The sequence below is a fragment of the Xenopus laevis genome, chromosome 6L (assembly GCF_017654675.1).
Source record: "Xenopus laevis strain J_2021 chromosome 6L, Xenopus_laevis_v10.1, whole genome shotgun sequence".
In the NCBI taxonomy this organism is placed as follows: domain Eukaryota; kingdom Metazoa; phylum Chordata; class Amphibia; order Anura; family Pipidae; genus Xenopus; species Xenopus laevis.
In genome coordinates, this window is record NC_054381.1 from 138,008,581 (window position 1) to 138,030,830 (window position 22,250).

Below are 22,250 nucleotides of genomic sequence, written 5' to 3' on the forward strand. Positions count from 1 at the left end.
ATCTGTTAATACTCCAGTGTTGACAGGTTATTATGCTTTTGTTATTGCAAATCTTTGATCTTTGCAGGAACTCCCATCTGTTGAATTCATTAGGAGTGCCTCAAACATTTCTGACATTAAAACTAAGTTGACCTGTATGTTAGGCTTGCTTGCCTGTGTTAGCAGCCCTAAGTTTGCCCTCTTGCACCGATCCAGTGAAGAGTTGTGGACATCAATCTAAGTGTTTTGCCAATGTGCGCACACAAGGGACAATAAGGTAATGGAGAGCATGGATAGGCATAAAATAACCCTAATACTGTGTGCCTCAGCCCTTCTACTAATTAATTTGTTTGGGGTACACAAACCCAGGATTCCAAATGTAGCACATGGTAATGTATCATGTATTTAACTAGCCTGCTTGTGAACCGCCTCTATAATCTGTTGTATGAGACATACCAAGACAAGGTGTGTGGCTCTTAAAGTAGTGATCCCAAACCAGTGGCTCACGAGCAACATGTTGCTCACCAACCCCTTGGATATTGCTCCCAGTGGCCTCAAAGCAGGTGCTTATTTTGAATTCCTGGCTTGGAGGCAAGTTTTGGTTGCAAAGAAACTATGTACTGCCAATCAGAGCCTCCTGTAGGCTGCCAGTCCACATAGGGACTAACAAATGGCAATCACTGCACTTATTTTGCACCACCCAGGGATATTTTTCCTGCTTGTGTTGCTCCCTAACTCTCTTTTTACATCTGAATATTGCTCACAGGTTAAAAGATTTAGGCACCCCTGTCTAAAATTAAACACTTTCTTAAAGAGATAAGTACTTTTTTCATACTTCAAGCCTCACAACTAAATGTTGACTGCCTATTTCCCTTGTGCTGTGAAGGAATGATCTGGGAAACTTTTATTTTTTGCAGTAGTGTCCTTGTTGTGCAGGGATAGAGGAAAGTGAAATGCTTACACCATGTTTGCCAAGCATGATTGCTTTCCCTGCCCAGTGTAGTGTTAAAATTACCTGAGCTGCCCTAAACACTCAGCTGGAACAAGAAAGAATTCTTTCTTATCACAAACTGATATGTATTTATTTGGACAAGTGACCTGCACTCCAAGGGGTTCCAGCAAGTCACTTTTTTGCATTACTTTTTGGATTGAAACTTCTCTCATGGATAATTTTAAAACTTTTGTAATCCCAATAATTTTTACAATAACTAAATATCTACCTTTTATTTGCAGGGAAAGGTTTAACCAGTAAATAAGGCCGCAGTAGCCTAGCCAAAGATGCTAGGGAAATTTGCATTTTTTGGGGGTGCAGAGGGACTTTATTTCATGGTGCAAGGTCACCTATCCTATGATGAGCAAGCTGAATGTTTTAATACTGATGTCTTGTATACCTAGTTTATTTTTTATAACATAACTATTCTATAGTAAATAATGCAACTTCTTTTAAAGATATAAGAATATTATAAGGCACCAAGGAGTGATCATATAAAGTGTTGAAGCTTTGAAACAGGTCATGGAACTCCAAAGTCAGGCCTGGATTTGTGGCGAGGCCACAAATACCTAGGCCTATGGCGGCAAATTATTTGGGGCGGCATGCCGTCCTGGCGCTTGCTGAGGAGCGCTGGGGACGCGCAACTCCCCATCGCTCCAGTGTGTGTTGGCGGATAGGGCCACGTGGCCTAGAGGTGCCTCAATCTGAAACCGGCCCTGTTCAAAGTGACTTTCCAATTCCATAACCACATATTTTACAGTAGGGGATACATTTTAATACACAAGTTTCAGTGAGTCATGTGGCAGTAATTACATCACTAAGCACCCATTTTAACTGATGACATCACTTATCCTGTATATTCTATCCTTACAGACATTGCTATTTATTGCTCTTGGGTAACACCTTCAGCCATGTGGAATATAAAATATATGTTTTAAATGTTTAATTCTTATAACAAGGGTGTGGGATGCAAACAATGCTACAGAATTGTATAAAACCTGCTCCCACGTCTTTTGTTTTTAAATCCTTTTCTAAACTATTATCTGTAGATCTACTATCTTAAGTTGCTTGGGACTAATAACTTGTGCTAGCTGCACCTTGCCCCACCCTTGGTTCAGGTCAGAGGATAACAGAGTGCCCTAGGCAAACAGTCTGATGTGGCAAAGCTATATGGCACCACCTAAACTTGAATTTACAGAAACTCCTATTGGAAATGTACGAGTAAAAACCATGTTACCAGGTGACTTTGCTGATCTGTTTTTCTGTGAATATTTCCATGCACAGAATAGTTATATCCTGGAATGATTTGCTGGGTGTCTGAGCTAAAACAGTTTGTAGCAGAATTCATAGTCAAACAAAATATACTCTGGGACTTGAAATCAGACAGCAGTACAGATGGATCAGTAAGTGGATGGTGTAAAAAAAAGATAAATTTTTGCTTTTAATTGCCCCTCTAGAACAGTCCAGTGTTCAGGCCAGTAGAACATTGGCAGACAGAACCAGGATTTTCACATCATTTGATGATATTTGGGCTATGAATTCCTGACCTTTGGAAATAATAATGCACCAAGTTGTGCATCTTTGTCTAATATAATTAAAAAGAGTTCAACCTAGCAGTGCATCAAACAAAAGAAATTCCTCCGTAATACAATAAAGATTTCTTTATTTGTGCTACATGAGCAATGAACAAACAGATATCCATATCCTAATATTCCTTTATATTAACTGATCGCTGAACAGGAGCCTAGTGGGCAATGCCACGCACTGTATTTTCAATGATCAGGTATTTCAAAAGAAGCAACCTATTTGTTTGTTCAGTCTGAACCAAATGTAGGATTATTATGTATGTGACCCCAAAATGTCAAAAAATAGAAAATTGTGCTAATCTACATTCTAAAGCCTTGCAGAGGAACCTAATCCCCAAATGACAGTAAGGGCTTCCTCTCACTTTCCATCCCTCTGCTTCATGCCCACCCTTTCCTTTTATAAAAGTAGAAGAGCTTGAAAGGCGACTTTGGGCTGCGTGAAACAAGTTGGTTGGAAAGATGCAGATTAGTAATTATTGCAGGTTAGGGCTTGTTCCTTTTTGGATTGACTTCGTAAAAGTGGTTTTGCATGGACCGGGACAGAATAAATTACTTTTTAGAATACTGTTGTGCTTAGAATTTATATCCAACCGTTTTCCTGGGGGAAAAAACTGAACCAAGTCGGGTTTTAAAAGGCATTGTTCACTGATCAATACTGTAACCATAAGTTATGATTTTTCAACCAGTATATTTCCAGCTGTTGCTGAACTAAAATTCTTATCCCAGCGTCAGAGTTGTAGTTCGGCGACACTCAGCTGGTTGCAAATTAAAAATTGATGTAGGGGGAATGTAAGCACAAATCTTTCCATTGTCCTAGTAAGCATTGTTTCTGTTCCTTTACTGTGTGTATAAGACTCTGTATAGGGTACGCCATCAGGGGGGGACAGGGGGGAGAGTTGTAGGGGGCCCGAGGGTAAGGGGGGCCCGGCCACACCACACTTACTTGATTAGCCGGGCCCCCCATCTTTCTGAGAGCTGCTGACTTCGGGAAGGCATGGACGTTTAAGGGGCCCTGGCCACCAATTTTCTTATAATGTAGGGGGGGGCAGGCTACCAATTTTTTTTTCTCATGTGGGGTCCTAGCCACCAATATTTTTTAATGGGGGGGCCCTGGCCACAAATGTTTTTTTTTATGGGGGCTTTGACCACCAATATCTTTTTATTAACATGTGGGAACCCTACCACCAATATTTTTTTTTTTTTTTTCTGTGTGGTGGGGGGCAGACCTGTGGGGTGGGCGGACCTGTAGGTGGGGCTTGCGGTGGGCACAGCCCAGGGGGCCCAGGAAATTTTGTCATATGGGGCCCTGTGATTTCTGATGGCGGTCCTGGGTAGAGTACTCACAATAAGGCCTAGACCCACCGAGAGAATTGTAATAGACCATAGTTCAAATTGTGCTACACCTCATCCATTTACCGGTACTTGTTGTTCAGTCATTGTATCTCAACTATGTGACATTGTAACTGCACCATCAGTGACCTTGTGACAGGCCAGCACAGAGCTGACATAATTACCTGTTTTGCCACATTTGTAATAAAATGCTTATGTGCTTTACTGTTAAAGGAACAGTAATGCGAAAAAGGTTTTAAAGGAATGACAATATAATGTAGTGTTGCCCTGCACTAGTAAAACTGGTGTGTTTTCTTCACAAAGACTACTAGAGTTTATATAAACAAGCTGCTGTGTAGCCATGGGGGCAGCCATTCAAGGCTGAAAAAGGAGAAAAGGCACAGGATACACAGCAGATAACAGATCAGCTCTGTAGTATACAATGGGATTTCCGAACTTATCTGTTATCTATGGAGTACCATATGCTTGAATGGCTGCCCCCATGACTACACAGCAGCTTGTTTATATAAACTATAGTTGTGTTTCTGAAGCAAGCACACCACTTTTACCAGTGCAGGGCAACAGTACATTAAATTGTCATTCCTTTAAAACACTTACTTGTTTTAGTGTTACTGTTCCTTTAATAACGATAACTTGACTATTGTCAATGTTCAGACCACACCACAGCGGCCCAATATTGTGTCTGAAAAACATTGTTTGCATTGCTACAGGGATTTTTTCCCCTTGAGCGTCTCAGCTTGATGATTATGTTAAAGGAAACAAATCTGGGGTCTTGCATGGATATTCAGACCTTTCATTTAAAAATGTATTCTTATGCAAGACCTAAAAGTGAAGGGCTTGGTTTGTTTAGTCCATTATTCTCGTGGCTATTTAATTAGCACTTAAAAGCATTTATAAGGCTCTTTTTAGGGTGTTAACCCTAATGCAAACCACAATCACATGGATGATATTAATAGATATGAGAGCGAGAGAAATAACGAGAGCTTTATTAAAATTGTATAATCTTGGCTTTTGTGTGGCATGTATGGATAAACTCAGCAGAAACTCTCAAGCTGTAACTTTTAACCCTTTAAATGCCATATGCTATAAATTGCCATAGTGCCTTCACCATAGATTATCTGTTTCTGGTTGGCTGTTTAATAAGTGCCGTGGGTTTGACCTGTTGCATATTGCTATATAAACAAAGACCCAACAACCACACTGATAAACAATAGCAGCCTAAATAACTTTGCATGTAACTTTGAGGTTGCAGCAGGTGGTTTGCAATCCCACTCCAGTTAACAAAATTCTCCACCCGTGCCACAGTACTAGATTACTGTTGCATACAACTGTTTATTTTTAGGTGAACCTTGTAAAATGAACATAATGGGTCTTTTACAACTGCTGTGCAAGCAAATGCTACAAATAAGAAAACTACAGAATAACATAATAACAAGTAGAACCTGTTTTCTGTTCCTGTGCGCTTGTTTTTCTTCTCTTGTTTTATTCGGCCATTTCTTAATGTAGGTTACAGAGGTTCTCCCTATGAAATATGGCACTCTGCGGCAGGAATGTTTTTCTGTTATATGACTGTCACACTCCAATGATGGCCTGCGCTTTCCTAACAGACAGGCAACGGAGTGAGACCTGCTTAAAGAGAAAGCAGTGGTTTGCGTGTGTAAGAACCTGTAGGTTAAATAATTGAGCCGTTGGCTCGTAGATAGTCATGTACTGATGTAAGTAGAAAGTATGGCATCAGAGTGTCCATATTGTACTGTTAATGTGTGTGCAAAGCAGCTGGTTCTCTGGCCTAAAGACCATTTGCTGAGTGTGTTCAATATATTTTGAATGAAGGGGATAAAGGTTTATGTCTCGGACAATGTCTGCCTTGATCCTTTTCACCTGTGTTAGGCCCTGTCTCCTGTATAGAATGTCTTAATCGGGTTCACATTCCATTTGTATTGATACAAGTAATTTAAAATTAGGACATAACTTGTTGTATGTGCTGTCATATCGCTTGCCTTTGCTGATTTTATTCTCCATAGACTGTAGTAGCAGCTGACAAAAGCATAACAAAGCATAATCGCCATAACAAAGTTTGGGAATAAAGAATGTGGTGTGTGTGTGTCTCGGGCTGCTAGTATTATAGCAGTGCCCTATCCTATGAATCTGTGCAAACACAGAGCAGAAGGATATTCTGTGCGCACAACAAACTTTGTTTTGCTCCTGCTTTGCAAAGCGAGTAAGGTTTCCCAAAAGAGAAATAATTCGGCATACTTTTTATTTTGATCTTTTTGTCTGTAAATGTCGTTTTGACTAACTTTACCACATACATATGAGTTGGCTAATAACAGTTGCTATGGATTCTGGAACAGCCTGTAGCCTTAAGCTGGCCATAGACGCAAAGATCCGATCATACGAATCGTGGATTCGTACGATTTTCGGACCGTGTGTGGAGAGTCCCGACATTTTTCGTCCGTCGGAGATTGGTCGTTTGGTCGATCGGACAGGTTAGAAAATTTCTGTCGCCTGCCGATAATATCTCTGCGTGTATTGCCGATCGTACGATTTTCAGAGGGAGACTGTCACTAGTGTTGTCAGACATAAGTATCGTACGATTGCTGTCAGGCGCAGAACATTGGGTGATCTGTTCTTATTTGATCGGAATGGTAAAGACTTTGATCTGAATGGTTAGTGGAAGGTCGGGAGATGGGAAAGTCCGATCGTACGTTGATTCGTACGATCGGATCTTTGCGTCTATGGCCAGCTTTAGACCTAATAATTAAAACAAAGTGAGTGGAGTGAGTAAATTCACAATAATACAAATGAAAGACAAGAATTCTGATCCGGCAATCCCTGGCCATCACAAGCTGCTTGAGGACCCCTGTTTGTACTAGGTAGGGTCCTTATCTAAAATGAGCACTCTAATTCCTGTGATAAGTGATCTAGGTAACTTTCTAGGCAATTAAAGCTGCGCAAATTCAGGTTGCTCTGCCCCCAGCCCAAATGTATCATTGCAGTGTGTTTTTTTTTTAATTTTTTTTAAATGTATTTTTTTTTTTTTTTTTCAAATGATGTGTTGACATGACAGAGCAATAGTTAACCGTAGGCAGCCATATTCTGGGTGAGCGGCATAGCTGTAATATCTGCATGTTCGCAGACCATGTTACCATTTTTAAAGAAGTCAACTGTAATGGTATGACTGATTAAAGTCTAACCAACTGAATGACCTCTGTTCTTGGTCATAGACCTATAGAGACGTGGAAGGCCATGGGTTACATGACCATGGGACTTATAAAGTAACACACAGATTGACAAGCCTGACCACTTATGGCAACCAATCACATTTTTGCTTTAATTATTCTGGCGAATAAATCAATAGAAGTTAAACACTGATTAATTGGCATTCAGGTTTGAATGCTGGGGGGCGGGCTTTAAAAAAGGGCCGGTTCATAAAATAACTTATGTTTTTATTTAAATACACTTTAAAGGTGAGCACCCCACCCGCCTTCCTTTCTCATGTTCTTAATGCCCACCAGCTGCACCATGCTCCTTAACACCTGGCTGTCTCTGCACCTGTACATACAAAAGCACCAAGGATCACAGCATGTGGAAAATGACCAGCTCATTTTCCTTTACAACCATGTCTGTCAATCATCTGCTGTAATCTGTCTATACATACTGTTCTTAATATGATTCTACCTTAGAGAGAACACCTTGTACCACTGCTCTTAAAGGGGTGGTTCACCTTCAAACTAACATTAAGTATGTTCTAGAATGACTAATTCGAAACGGGTTTTCAATTGGTCTTCATTTTTAATTTTGTATCGTTTTTTAATTATTTGCCTTTTTCTTCTGACTCTTTCCAGCTTTCAAATCTAAAACAAATGCTCTGTAAGGCTAAACATTTATTGTTCTTGCTACATTGTTTTTACTAATCTTTCTGTTCAGTCCCTCTCGTATTCATATTCCAGTCTCTTATTCAAATAAATGCATGTTTGCTTGGGTAATTTGGACACTAGCAACCAGATTGCTGAAATAGCAGACTGGAGAGCTGCTGAATAAAAAGCTAAATTTCTCAAAAGCCACAAATAATAAAAAATGAAAACCAATTGCAAATATACTCTCTACATCATACTTTATCAAACAGTTAATTTAAAGATGAACCACCCCTTTAATAGGTATCCCATTCCTATTTGTTTGTCTTTCACATAGTGTCCCTGTAATGAGTGCAATAATCTGTTGTATGTTTTATACAATACTCTCTGGTGCAGTAAATATAAATTGTGCAGGTGTTGAAGCTAAAAAAAATGGATTTAAGCAAAAGCATGTTAAAGGACAAGACAAAAGCTTGTTTCCAACCCTGTGATTTTTTTTTTTTTTTTTTTTTTTTTTTTTTTTTACTCCCTACCCCCCCAGTTCCATAACTTTTCAAATGTGGATTTGTCAGAATTACTCCTCTACGTGGTGGTGCCATCTCAACTTGCTGCTACAGCAACTTTACACCCTTGTATCCTACTAGTTAGTATGTGGCTGTACCCAAGGTGCCTATTACCTCTGGTTACAGTAATGGTTTATAAGGACCCTGGTGTGTGCAAACAAGGCACTTCTCTGGCTGGAATATACCTAATGCCATTCCAGTAAACCTTTGGCTGGTGAATCGTGGGGCTTTCTAAGAGAGCAGCATACATGCTGTCAGTGCACAGGTCTTTAGTGAATGATTAGCCCATTTTGTTGGTGAGCCCTCTTAAGCAGTGTGTGTTGGGAGGATTACATGCCACCCATCATCTAGCATTTAGTAGCAATACAGGGAATGTAATCCCTCTGAACAGTGTACAAACACTTGCCTAAATGCAAAAACTAAACAAGAGTATGCATCACTTACATCTGTTGTCTTTACTTAAGGCAAACCAGTGTTGTTGACTGGAAAGAATTAACCAAGACCCCTCTAATATGTACATCTCCAGCCCGGATTTTTGGAGACGCCACCAAGGCCCAAGCCGTGGGCGGCAGTATTTTAGGGGGCGCATGCTGCCCAACCACACCCACATTGGTTCAGGAACACTGGGGAGGCGCAGGAGATAAAATTTGATTGAATAAAAGGGAGGGGATGAGCAACGAACAACAGTGAGCCTAGGGACGTTTGCTATGTAAATCCGGCCCTGCATAATATTCTTGAGGCTGTGAACTAGGCTAATGTGTCTGTTTACTTATGGTGTGATGTTTATTAAATTTTATAAAAAATCTCCCCCGTGCAGGAGGAGATTTCTCACCCCTTTTTTTTTTTTTTTTGCTATGTCCATAAATTGAATTTCTCTGTATAATGTGGTGTAACGGTTTCTTTGTTTTACTCAACAGAATATATTGCTCCCAGAATGCTTCTACTCCTTTTTTGATCTGCGAAAAGAATTCATGAAGTGCTGCCCTGGATCGAGCGATATAAATGAGTTGGATGTACATGCAATGGCGAGCTGTATCCTTTTAAGAGGTGCTGCATTTATGTTTTGGCTGCTTAAGACTGGAGGCTTCAGGTTAAGTGCTTTAAAGGGGTTGTTTTTCTTCCAACACTTTTTTTTCAGTTCACTTGGTTTCAGGTAGTTCACCAGAAATAACGACTTTTCATTAACTTCTATTTTCTGTGCTTGTGGTTGGTTCCAGGGAACAGCAGTAATGCTCTATATAAGCACCTGTGTAAATTAAGAAAATAAGACGTCTTGAGCTTACTTATCAGCACTGCTTATATGTTACAGTACAACCCCCATTTTAAATCTAAATTTCTGATTTGTCTGTGCCCTAGTCAGCTTATTCACCTCACTAAAAAAAAACATTTTGAAACGGTATACCACAAATAACTAGAATTGCTTTTCTATCTTTTTTTTTTTTTTTTTTTTACAGTTTTAATAAAAATATGTTTATTTCTACTCCTTTCCCCAGTATTAGCTCAAAAAGCCAGATCTGTAACTTTCTAAATTACTAGTTTGTTACATTGGGTTTAACTAATAATCACGGGAGGTTGGAAAGACCCAAATACACATTCATTTTTAAAATGTACATTTCTTTTTTTTTTCCAAAAAAATGTATTTATGGGGAGGGGGCACTACTATGCTAACATGGTCACATGTCTACAATACCAAAGCAATGTTGCTAGTTACTGAACTAATTTGTGTGTTTGGCCTGCTTAATGGCATGTAAATGGACATGCTGGTCTGATGAACTCCTTAAGACCCTTATTTGGAGGTGTCCATTAACCATGTTGCTTGTCTGGTCCCATTGATCCATTCCTTGTTGCTTTTTAGTCTTTGTTTGGTATAAATCCCCAAGTGGCAGGCTACAGCTCTCTTGATGGCATTTAGAACACACAGTTTTTATGTCATTTATGACCCACAATACCATGTGGCAGTCACTGTGCAGAGTTCACTCCTGCACATAAGAAAATGGAAAATCTCATTATGCCGATACATGGAACTTTCATGTACAGTCTTATTGTGCTTCTTTCATGCACAAACACTGTGAGCTTTAAGGGATACTGGGGATGTTGTGGATTGCAGGTAAAGAGTAACCACTATTTATGTAGAGTGAACATAAGGTACTGAGTGTACTGGAAGCTTTATTGGTGAAGGTATACTATTTTATTAGTTTGATGGAAGAAATTATTTTATCTCATTAAGTGAATGTAAAAGCTACAGCCAGAAAGATATAGCAGGAATGCCTTGTTGAATAAGTATTTATGCTGACTGTGTCATGTAATTAGAACTAAATAGTAAGTTCTTTGGGGAAGGGACTTGCTGGTTTAAACACCACTTTATAGCCTGAAATAAGCCTTGGGAACTGATTTATGCTGTTCGTTAATAAAACCAAGACAGAAAGTTTCGCCAGTAATTTAGGACTTGTAGATAAATTCAGCCACAATATCTTTGCCTTTTTAGGACAATTGCTACCCACCAAGAGCAATGTGTTTGACTTGACATTTGTTTCTTGGAAAAAAAAATATCAGTAGCTTTGGCTGAGAGCTGTTTTCCTTTGTGCACCTGCAGCACGAGTCCTGCCCTGCCACTCCTCTGTTGATTCTTGCCTTATGTTGACCTATCCTGGATCTTATATCCTCCTTTCTTTCACTGCCTCCCTACATAGTTCCAAAGAACAAACTGGCATAAAGGTCTTTATTCCGCATGACATATTTCACTTACTAGAGAGAGGAAAAAAAACTTTCACCTGTCGGTTATGTTTGTATTATACAGCCTGTGCTTATTGATCATTCCAACAGTATTTTCTGTTTCAGAATAAATTCGAGTGCAATATTAGCTCATATTAACTCATATTAACTTCAATTAATTGAAAAAACAAGACTATTTTTTTTGTATTTTGCTACCAGTATTCTGGTGGGAAACTGCCATATTTGCCATTGAGTTTACTTATATTTTGCTCTACAGTGGAACGCTTGTTTACTCCACTGATTTCATGCAAGATGTCTTTCTATAATTTACATACAGTTAGAAGCTAATGGCAGATAAGGAAAGTTTTTTTTTTTTTTATGAACTTGCTAGGAATAGTTCTATAACGGAGAGGCAGTATATGCAAAACAAGTGCCATTACAGTAGCTACTGGGGTCTCTAATGGGCTGGCCAAAAATACCCATCCACATTAAAGCAGAAAGTGTTCAACTTGCCAGAAGAGGGTAGTGGACAGCCGGCAATCAGCAACAGGCATAGCATAAACAACATATTCTGGAGATTTTGGTCTCTATACATTTCTACAGGTTCATGCAGAACTTCACAAATAAACATATCTTTGACTCCACTACTCTTGTGTAACCTGTGATGACTACAATTGTCTCTAATGTATTTAATACTGGAGCAGTTTTATGCAAATTTTCTATGTTAACTATTTTCTATGGATCATTATTGCTGGAGCAGTTCAGCAATGATCATAAAGGTGCCATTATATTTTTTTTTTTTTTTTTTTTTTTTTTTAAGTTCAATTGGTTTAGTTCCACAGAGACTTTTTCCAATTATTTTCTTTTCTAATTTTGTTTTTGTTTAATATTGAAGTGTCATTTTTCATTTTCTAAAGCAGCTCTGGCAGGGGGTGGGGGTCGTTGACCCTGTTAACTGTTCTAATTTGATATTTAGTTGCCTACATTTCTTATCTTTGTCCCTGCTGAGCAGAATCTCTGGGTTTCATTAACGGCTGCTGTTAGAATTGATACAATAGTTGCTAATACTCCAGAGATGCTGATGAGAAATGGATCAACTTAATGTTGCAAAATTGTAACCGTCTGCACCTGAATTTCTGAGCTGCCAGACTCAAACACCAGAGATGGGAACATTAAACTCTAAAGGGGTGATTTAAAGTAAGTTTTAGTATGTTCTAGGACAACCAATTCTAAACAACTTTTCAATTGGTTTTCATTTTTTTTTTAGTTTTTTGTTTTTTTTCTTCAGATTCTTTGCAGCTTTCAAATGGGCATCGCTGTCCCTTTCTAAAAAAAAACAAACAAAAAAACAATGCTCTGTAAGGCTACAAATGTATTGTTATTGCTAGTTTTTATTGCTGATCCTTCTACTGATCTATTCGTATTCCAGTCTCTTATTCAAATCATGGTTGCTAGGGTAATTTGTGCCCTAGTTACCAGATTGCTTAAAATGCCAATTGAAGAGCTGCTGAATAAAAAGCTAACTCAAAAACCTTCAATAATCAGAAATTAAAACAACTTGCAAATTATCTCAGAATATCACTCTCTACATCATACTAAAAGTTATCTTAAACGTGAACAACCCCTTTAAACTTAGATTTTGGAAAAACTATAAAAAATGAAAAGTAACTGAAAGTCTCTCTTTCTGGTGAACCATCTGAAAACCATTGAACTGAAAAAAGTGTTGGTGAACAACCCCTTTAAAGCTTTGGAGTGTTTCAGGTGTCATGGTATGGTTGTGCCCTAGGGTGATGCTGCTGCTACACACCCCTAGCCATGTCCTTTCTTATGGCGGATAATACAGGGATTAACTGTGACCTTTGTGAGATGTAAATGTCCTTAAACATAAGATTTTGCACTATGTGTATTAGTTCACTTTGAAGTGTTCACTAGGACTGTTTAAAACAAGTGTGTATTGGATCTGTTATCTGGGAAATAGTTATCCAGAGAGCCAACTCCATAGACTCTATTTTAATCAAATAATTAAAATCTTTAAAAATGATTTAATTTTCCTTTGTAATAATAATAATAATGAAACCGTACCTTGTACGTGAACCTAACTGAGAGGAATGTTTTTTGCCTCCAAAAAGAAATAATTCTATCTTATTGCTTAAATCATTTTTAGAAGACTTCTTATATGGTGATCCAAATTAAGGAAAATAACCTTAGGTCCGGCATATTCTGGGTAACAGGTCCCATACCTACAACTATGTTATGTATTCATAAATCTAATCTAGAAATTTAGTAATGGGTTCATTTTACATTTTTACACTCCTTATTCCTATAGGTTTGTCTGTTGAGTTACACTGCCCACACAGATTGCTCACCTAGTGCCTTTTTGATCAGGAATGTGCCTTCAAAGGGCCACTAGAGTGTTGTGGTGGTGTTTTTTTTTTAGGCGGATATATATTGTTCATCATCAACTTGTGGGTAATAACGCCTTGTAGTCAGCTACAAGACCATAGCTAACAGCTATCCAGATGCTAGGCAATCACACATTGAATGTGATAATGTATGAAATAGTATATACTGTTTAAAGGTATACTGTCATGGGGGGGAAAAAAACACTTTTTCAATATGAATCAGTTAATAGTGCTGCTCCAGCAGAATTCTGCACTGAAATCCATTTCTCAAAAGAGCAAACAGATATTTTTTATATTCAATTTTGAAATCTGACATGGGGCTAGACATATTGTCAATTTTCCAGCTGCCTCAAGTCATGTGACTTGTGCTCTGATAACCATCAATCACTCTTTACTGCAAGTTGGAGTGATATCACCCCCTTCCACCCCCCCCCCAGCAGCCAAACAAAAGAACAATGGGAAGGTAACCAGATAACAGCTCCCTAATACAAGATAACAGCTGCCTGGTAGATCTAAGAACAACACTCAATAGTAAAAACCCATGTCCCACTTAGACACATTCAGTTACGTTGAGAAGGAAAAACAGCAGCCTGCCAGAAAGCATTTCTCACATGACCAGGGGCAGCTGGGAAATTGACAAAATGTCTAGCCCCATGTCAGATTTCAAAATTGAATATAAAAAAATCTGTTTGCTCTTTTGAGAAATGGATTTCAGTGCAGAAGTCTGCTGGAGTAGCACTATTAACTGACGCCTTTTGAAAAAAAACATGTTTTCTGATGACAGGATCCCTTTAAGTGACTGATTTTTCTGGCCTTCGTAAAAACTTTTGCGAAACTGATAACCCAGACATAAATATCCTGTAACAGGGAAATACCAACATTCTTATATCGTTTGTTTGAATTGCCTGGGGATAAATGGCTTTAAAAAGCTCCTTCAGTCCCCGCCATCCCCCATCTTAGAAATAGTGAGATTTAGAGCTGATGTCCCCTTGGGCAATTAGACACTTGGCTTTTTTTTTCCCATCTGCACAGACAGAACCTTTTTTTTTTTTTTTTGCCAGCAACCTTATTAGAACATTTTATCATGCCATGTACTAGACGGATATTTCATATTTTAAAAACCATTACCCAGTATCAATCAAATAGCGCTTTTTTTTTTTTTTTTTTTTTTTGCACAGATTGAACAATAAACCTCTAAGGGTGTGATGGCTGTAGAAGGCATTACAGCAGCTCTGTGCCAGAATACTAATCAAACAAGCCTAAGTCATGGGCATCCAGCAGCACCAACTACAACCCTAACACCCCCACGGATAGTGTTTGCCTTTTGGAATGATGCTTGAAGTCATAGTTCAGAAATTTCTATTCCGGCTGTTAACACCTGTTCTAAATGCTTAGGTGCTGAGTGCCGCCTCTTGTCATTGGGAAGCGGAGTGCGTGCCAGAAAGTGTTAATAACGCTTGCTCTCTGCCTTGGCTATAATGCCTGTTTTCATCAGCCTCCTATTTAGCTTCTCTGGAGTTCCTACATCCTGGATGTACTTGTTCCTTGTTAGTTCCGTGTGTTTGCTATATCGCACTTTATGGGTGATTTCATCCTCTATTTTTAAACTGAACTTTTCCCTTCTTATTCCATGTCCCTTTGATTTTACTTTCTACAGCACAATCACTCTGATTCTATTGCGCCCCAACAACACCTGTCTGGGGCCCATGACTTTAGGACCCAGAAATTGTTTACAAATTTTTTTTTTTTTGTTTTTAACTCGAAGTTGATCCCAGGACGTCTCCCATTGACTTAAACAGCAATTCGGCAGGTTTTTAGGTGGTTAATAGTCAAAAAAAAGTTCAGTTCTTAAAGGGCCAGAGTGTGGTTTAATCTTGAAAATAAAACACCCTAGTCGAATTTGACAGTTTTGACCATAAAAAAACTTTTCAATTTGACCCTTGATAAATCTGCCCCTAAAGATGGCCATAGATGTTGAGATTTTTAAAAGATCAGAGCCTTATCGTGAGCGCACGATCTTCTCAGAACGATCATACGATCGTACAATTTACCATCAACTAAAAAGACCAATTTGCCAGGAAAACAAAGGGGAGCTGCCTGCTTGGCCCTGCAAACATAGATTGCAATGGGACCAACAAAGATTTTTTGACCTGGCCGATCAATTTCCTGACAGATGGCCGAAAAATCGTAAGATTCCCACTAACCGCACGATAATTTCGAAGGATTGGTCGGGCTTCCCTAAAATCGGTTGTTCGGCAAGAAGAATCGTCATGTCTATGGGGAGCTGAACTGTCTCGCCTCATGACATGAGATCAATAGTTTGGCTGGGAAACAATATTGTTGCTCCTTAACTCTTATCAGCCCCATCTCTAGAGCTCTGTGCTTGTGACTCAGGACAATCCTATTTGTCAATGTCTAATCGTGTGATTAGAGTAAAGCAGTGCTCCTTTGGGGGGTGTAATGGTTTTAACTTTCCCTTTTAACTGCTAAAGAAAATTGTAGGCTTAGGTTGTAATTATGGCATCCCTTCTAATGAAAAATAATTTATCCTTTTTGAGGCATGTGAATATGTTTATAACAACAGTTGTGTGATTTCAGAGAGCAAGTAATAAAAAAAAAAATTACAAAAATTAAAAAAAAAATTAAAATTAAAATAAACAGGCTGGTTTGGGTAAAAATGTGTTTATTAATTGGGATTTTAACTTTCCAAAGGGGTCAGGCAGTTTGTGTCTTTATTAATACACTCCTAGAGATTCAGCACCAGTGCATGCTTTTGTGTTTATCTTGTAATGTAAAATGGTGCTATAGAGTGAATGCCGAGGACCCCTTGCTATACCTGTTGGTATATTTCCCAGGGGTTTGTCTTTCTCTGGGTCATTTATTCTATATTGAAACCGTGTCCTTTGGTGGCCCAGTTGCTAGAAAACTGATGACTTGTCGAGACAAATTGGTTGGAAAAACTGCCCAAAGGGATGGTGAACCTTTGTATCGGTTACATTGCTGGCTCTGTAGATTGAGTATATCTATGCTGGGAAGCCAGATGACTTGAAAATATAACGTTTACGACTATAATTGTGTAATTCCATGGGGTTTCCAGGGCAACAAAGAAGCATCAGCCCCCTCCATTGATTTGATTTTAGACCCCCTTAGCAGTGCACCCCTGTAACGGGTTTAGACCGGGATCTGACGTAAAAGGATGTTCCTCTTTTTTTTAATTTTGCTTATTTTATCTGAACAACTGGACCCACACAGGCAAATTACTTTTTGGTCTTTCAATGTATCGAACAAATTATTCCACATATACAGCCCCATTCCTTACACCTCTTGCTTTACTGTCTCACTGCATCTGTTGTTCAGAAGGAGCCCTAAAAAACATCAGGTCCTGGAAAATTTCCACTGCTCTTACTTTACCTAAATATAGCTCTGCTTCATGCTCTTATATAAAATGCACGTCTGGTCCTGTACGACTTGATTTTTAATAGTAAGTGCCGGTTTCAGCTACTGCCTACCATATGGCTAGATTTTATTCCACATATTGTCTATTTGTGGTTGTCAACCTGTGGATGATGCTGTTGGGTGTAAGGTTGCAGCCTATAAGCCCAGTGATTTTTCTAGGACATGTGGCATCCCTAGCTTGGGAGTTGTAGTTCAGCATAGTGGTGATGTCTGAATGTTGCCTATCCTGGGACGATACGAATCCTTCACATTACAATGATTTTGTGTATGGGTGCATTGGAGCCGTGACACACTTGTTAGCTATATACTTGGCCTCTTACGTGGGCCCATGACATGGGTATTCTGCAAGGTGTGTTGTAAAAGCCAACTAATATAATTTGTGGAGGAGTGTTATGTGACGCAATTAAGACATTAAGGAAAAGGTTCACATTGTGATGGTAAAGCCAGTGCTACGTATTGAAAGCTGTGCAGGGGCATATTATATATTATTTCTGCCCCTGTTAGACCGGTACAGCTCTAAATGGTGGCAGCATCTTTATAATAAATGAGGCATAGTAAGGAATAATTGTTGCCTTGTGATTTCCTACTACACAGCAGGTGCTGTTCTGATGCAGAAAGGGTTAAGTATGAGAAGACTCCTACACGCACAGGGCGACCAGCAACATGACAACACCTATCTCTAAGCCAAGCCTGCCGAGCAAGTTTTGTCTGTTCTGATCCCTTGTGTCTGTGAGGGGTGGTGGATATTCCGTGTTTGACTATTTCTGCATGAATCACTGTACATAACTCACTGCCGCCTTTCCCTGGAGACAAAATGTCATTTGAGTGCATAATTGCTGTTTTTTCACCCTCCCGATTCCTTTCCTTCTCAGTAAATGGTGTGAAAATAATTTCAAACTTTCTTTGTTTTTTAATGCGATCTTTATCAGCTGCCTCGACTTAATCACTTTAAAATGTCACAATTGTACAACCCTTTCAGTCTGACTTCGATGAGCAACATACTTCATAATTTCACATAATGCAAAAATATAAAAGTGAATACAAGGGTAACTATCTATGTAATGCTAATGTTGTTCCAGCATATCCAGATATAGTTGTGACCCTTCCAAAAATAATAGAATTCACCCATAATCTGGTAAGGGCAGAAGTCTGTATTATCCAAGCACTTTGGTTCCATGAATATTGGAAGAGGATACTTTAAGTCTACAGAACTGGTTAACACACCAAAGGTACAAAGATTTGATACTGAAAAGGGTCATTGCTATATCATCTAGGCTAGGGTCTGAGCACTGGGACAATCTAGGGTCATAAAAAACCTAGTGAGCTACATTTGACCTGCTGGCCTCTTAATGGTCTGACTAGCTCTATACTTGCTTGGTAGGATGCTACAAATAACCTTCCAGATGTGAAGTGCAAGACTAGTTCCAACAGGTAACAAGTAGTCACTCAAATATTTGGAGGTAGCAGTCCCGTCTTTATGTTCTATAGCAACTAAATTTATTGGTCAGTATTTGGGGCCCACTGACTGTCCATTGAGCAGATTTGAAAATCCCATTGGACAAGAATCGCATTGGCATGTTGTTGTGGTCCTCTTCCAGTAGATCTCCATGGGCTGCTCTGTTTGATTATCCCAATTTGGCCCAGCATGTGGGTGGCCAAATGAGACCCAGGTCAGCCCATTTGGTGACCTTGCCAAAGGGGCAGATCTGTTGGTGTATGGCCGGCTTTATTTGCTGTGGCGAGCCACGTTTTAATTTTTTTTTAATACACAGTGTTTAATGCAGAGAGTTAATTGTTGGGCACTGGTGCTGGCTGTACCCACTTGTTGGATAATTTGTGGGGCCACATATTGTAAATACCTACTATATTTCCAGTAGTAGAATGAATAATAAGCACCACCCATAATGCTAATGTCCGCCTCCCTTACAGAGGCCTCCATAAATATCAAAATGTGCAGATAATATAAATGTAATCCTTTACTGGAGACTTACCAACACATTGGATTTTGCTCCCAGTGGCCTTGAAGCAGGTGCTTAATTTTGAGTTGTTGGCTTGGAGGCACGTTTTGGTTTGCAAAAAACCCGGTGTACTGCCAAACAGAGCCTTCAGTTGACTGCACGTCCACCTAGATTCTACCAAATAGCCAATCATAGCCCTTTTTTGGCACCCCAAGGAACTATTTTCATACTTGTGTTGCTCCCTGACTTTGTAAACTTGAATGTGGGTCAATAGTAAAAACCCAGTGCAGCTTGCGCAATTTCGCTCTCTGCACTAGCAATGCAGTTTCCCCGGACCTGCTCCGCCGCAGGGAAGGTAAGCGTTGGGGGCGGCATTGCAGGAGCTGCCTCAGGGAACAGAATTGCGGGGTTGACATACTATGCTAACTAGTGTTGCAAATACATTATATTATATAGTAGTATTATAATCCGTTATGGTTTTGAAAACATTTTTGTAGCTTTAACTTTAGTAAAGTGTTTAAAATTTCAAAACCTTAGTGCTGCTTCGGAACAGCATTGTTCACCTCCATTTTTCAGAATTGTGCCAAGTATGTCTCCTTTAGTGTATGATCAAGCATTAAATGTTCTGTCTCTAGGGAGTCAACAATTCTGTCTCGAGTTTGTAAACGGCTGCCGATTCCAGATGGAAAAGCCGTCTCCTGTTATGGGATTTAACTGATGATGTGCAGAGGTTCTGTATGTAAATGTGGTGCAGGGAAGTCAAGTTATGAGAAGTGACATGAAGTGAATTATAAACCAGGTGTTCGTACTGCCGTGCCCAAACTTGTTACTTTATGGTCCTGCATGATGATAATGATATATCTGTTTTCTAAAAGGGTGAATTCCCCGCTTCAGTTACATTGCTTTATCTCTAATTTTTGGCTAGGATACCTTAATGATGTGTTGGTATATGTGCACTCTGAAATGCACAAGAAACATTGGCTCTGTACAATGGCTACAGTACCAGGCTTGCACAACCCAAATCCAAAGGATTAATACAAATAATTAAATTAATTTCCAGATTTCCTTCCCCCTCCCCCAAGAGTTGGAGCCCAAATGCCATTTCTGTGCTTGCCAAAAACAATAACCATACCTGAGCTGTCAGGAGAATGAAAATAAATTGCTGTAGATTTGGGCTTTGCAGTACTTTCTGGTTCTCTACATTTAACCTAGGATACCTGTCTTCAAAAATGACGATGTCCCTGTTTTAGAAGTGAACAAACAGCACAAGTAGCAACAAGCAAGCCAATGCAATAAAAAAGGGCTGGGTTAGTGCACATGCTCATGAGTGATGCAGGGAACATGCTATATCAGGCTGCAGCACTGGCCTTGTTGCATACAATGTCCTCTGGCTTTTTAATAAAATGTAATAACTTTTTATTGTTGGTTGCGAGGCTGCTTGGCTCAGATGTTAGGCCAGGCCAAAACTAAAAATACAATATAAATTCATCAACCTCTGCTATGTTGTCTAACTGTGAGGCGGAAACCAAACAGAAGGTATTAAATGTGTATAGTCATCACATCTGTCAATAAGCATGGATGATGGTGATGGGCAGATGGTGATAGTTGATCGAATGTGTTCAGTTTTCTTCTTTATGTAACTTTTATTGTTCAAAGTTCCTTAACCAATTGTCCTAGTCTTGGGGTTTGAAAAGAAAAATACACACTACAGATATGGAGCCTCAGAAGTCGATGATATGGGAGATATAATTGTAACGTTGATTTCAGAACCCTACAGTAAGTACCCACAGAAACATCTGCCTTCCTTTTTCTTGAGCTGCATTGCATACATTTAAGATATCCTCAGCTAAAGATATAAGTGAACTGTTATTTATACCAGGGAGGTTTCATAATTAAACCTTGTTGGAGGTTTCATAATTAAAACTTGTTGGAGAATTGCAAATACTAAAGAACCAGCCATGGAATATTCAATGTTGACCACTATGGCCCCAGAACTGTTTAGTTTAGCTCCTGAGTGCCAGACCCGGCAGAATGTAAGGTGAACTGGCTTGTTGCAATGATTTGGTTCTTTAATTTGGTCACTGAATGGTCAAATAATTGCCCAAATGTGCCCACACTTAGAGGACCAAATTAGCTGCTACATGCACATATCTAGATTTTTGGAAGTTTTGCATCATTGAGCATCCAGGAAGCATGAATTTCCAGTGATTACATTTCACCATTTAGATCATCCAGTGAATAAAAATCCAAATAAATATATTTTGGTCTGTTGGGCTAATTTAGGGACCGATCTCAGGTCAGTTTGGAGCAGATCTGACAAAGGACAGCAGCATTATTACTAGAAGTATGGTCTGCAAAGCTAACATCCTAATAGTATTGAACTGCTTCTGTTCATATGACCCCCTACTTTTAAAAGGGGGTGATCTAAATAGAATAAAGTAAAGCAAACACTTCCATTTTTTTTTTTTTTTTTTTTTTTTAAATCCGTATATATACTGAAAATGCTAGGTGCTTGAAACTGGAAATCGGAAAGGGAGTTTATAAAGGACAGACCTTGCTGTAGTATGGAGGCAAAGGTATAGATGAAGTGCTGACCCTGGGATTTCTGGGGAAAAATAATCATCCATAATTTTACGTGGATAGTCTAAATTTTCTATGTTAAGAGATGAAGAACGTAGCAATAAAATAGTAGTAAATATTATGCCTTGATTTATTTGCAGATTACAAGTTTTCAGACCCCGAAAGAGTAAACTACAAATTTGAATCTGGTACCTGGTAAGCAAAACTGGATAATCACTAACGTTTGCAAATTTAAATCACCCTATTATGTGTCCTATGCCAGTTATGTATGTCTTGTGGCTTGAGTTGGGTGTCACTGGCTAGAGCCTGCAAAGCAACACAGAGTTTTGGGGCAATCTGCTATGCTAATGTGCTTTCATGTTAACCAAAAGGCTTGCTTAGCTGTTGGCATTGGAGTCCTAAGTTCAATTCTAACCAAAGCACTTTTCGACTGTTTGATAACATACTCTAGAAACATTCACGCAGGTGAATTGGATCTTAATTATATGAACATAGTGCCAGTGGCAAAACAAAAGGTTCATGTGCCGTGGAGCAAAATTTGAACTGCGGGCTCTACCTTTCTCCAGAAACCTCTCCACTTGCCTTGCTGCAGGGCACGCTGGGTTTCAGTGAATTCTGGCCACAGTAATGCAGTTCTTTTGATTGGCCAAACCAGAAGAACAGGGTCAGGTTCAGTCTGCCCTTGTTCTCCTGGTAATTATGTCCCTGCATAGTGCTTGTATTTGTGCATTGTAGGGACCTTTAGATTGTGAGCTACACCAGGGCAGGGCCTAATGTGAAAGTGGTGCTATATAAGAGGTACATTGGGATGTTTGA

The 22,250-nt window shown here is 39.2% G+C and overlaps 1 protein-coding gene across 3 annotated transcripts in view; it reads left to right on the forward strand.

Annotated features, from left to right (window-relative positions):
- esrp1.L (epithelial splicing regulatory protein 1 L homeolog) overlaps positions 1-22,250 on the forward strand; it is a 52,185-nt gene that overhangs the window by 9,462 nt on the left and 20,473 nt on the right. For all 3 annotated transcript variants that reach the window (XM_018266214.2, XM_018266213.2, NM_001086055.1), the window contains 3 exon segments: positions 9,244-9,358; positions 20,532-20,630; positions 21,575-21,629. In XM_018266214.2, the coding sequence (XP_018121703.1) occupies positions 9,244-9,358; positions 20,532-20,630; positions 21,575-21,629 (269 nt within the window).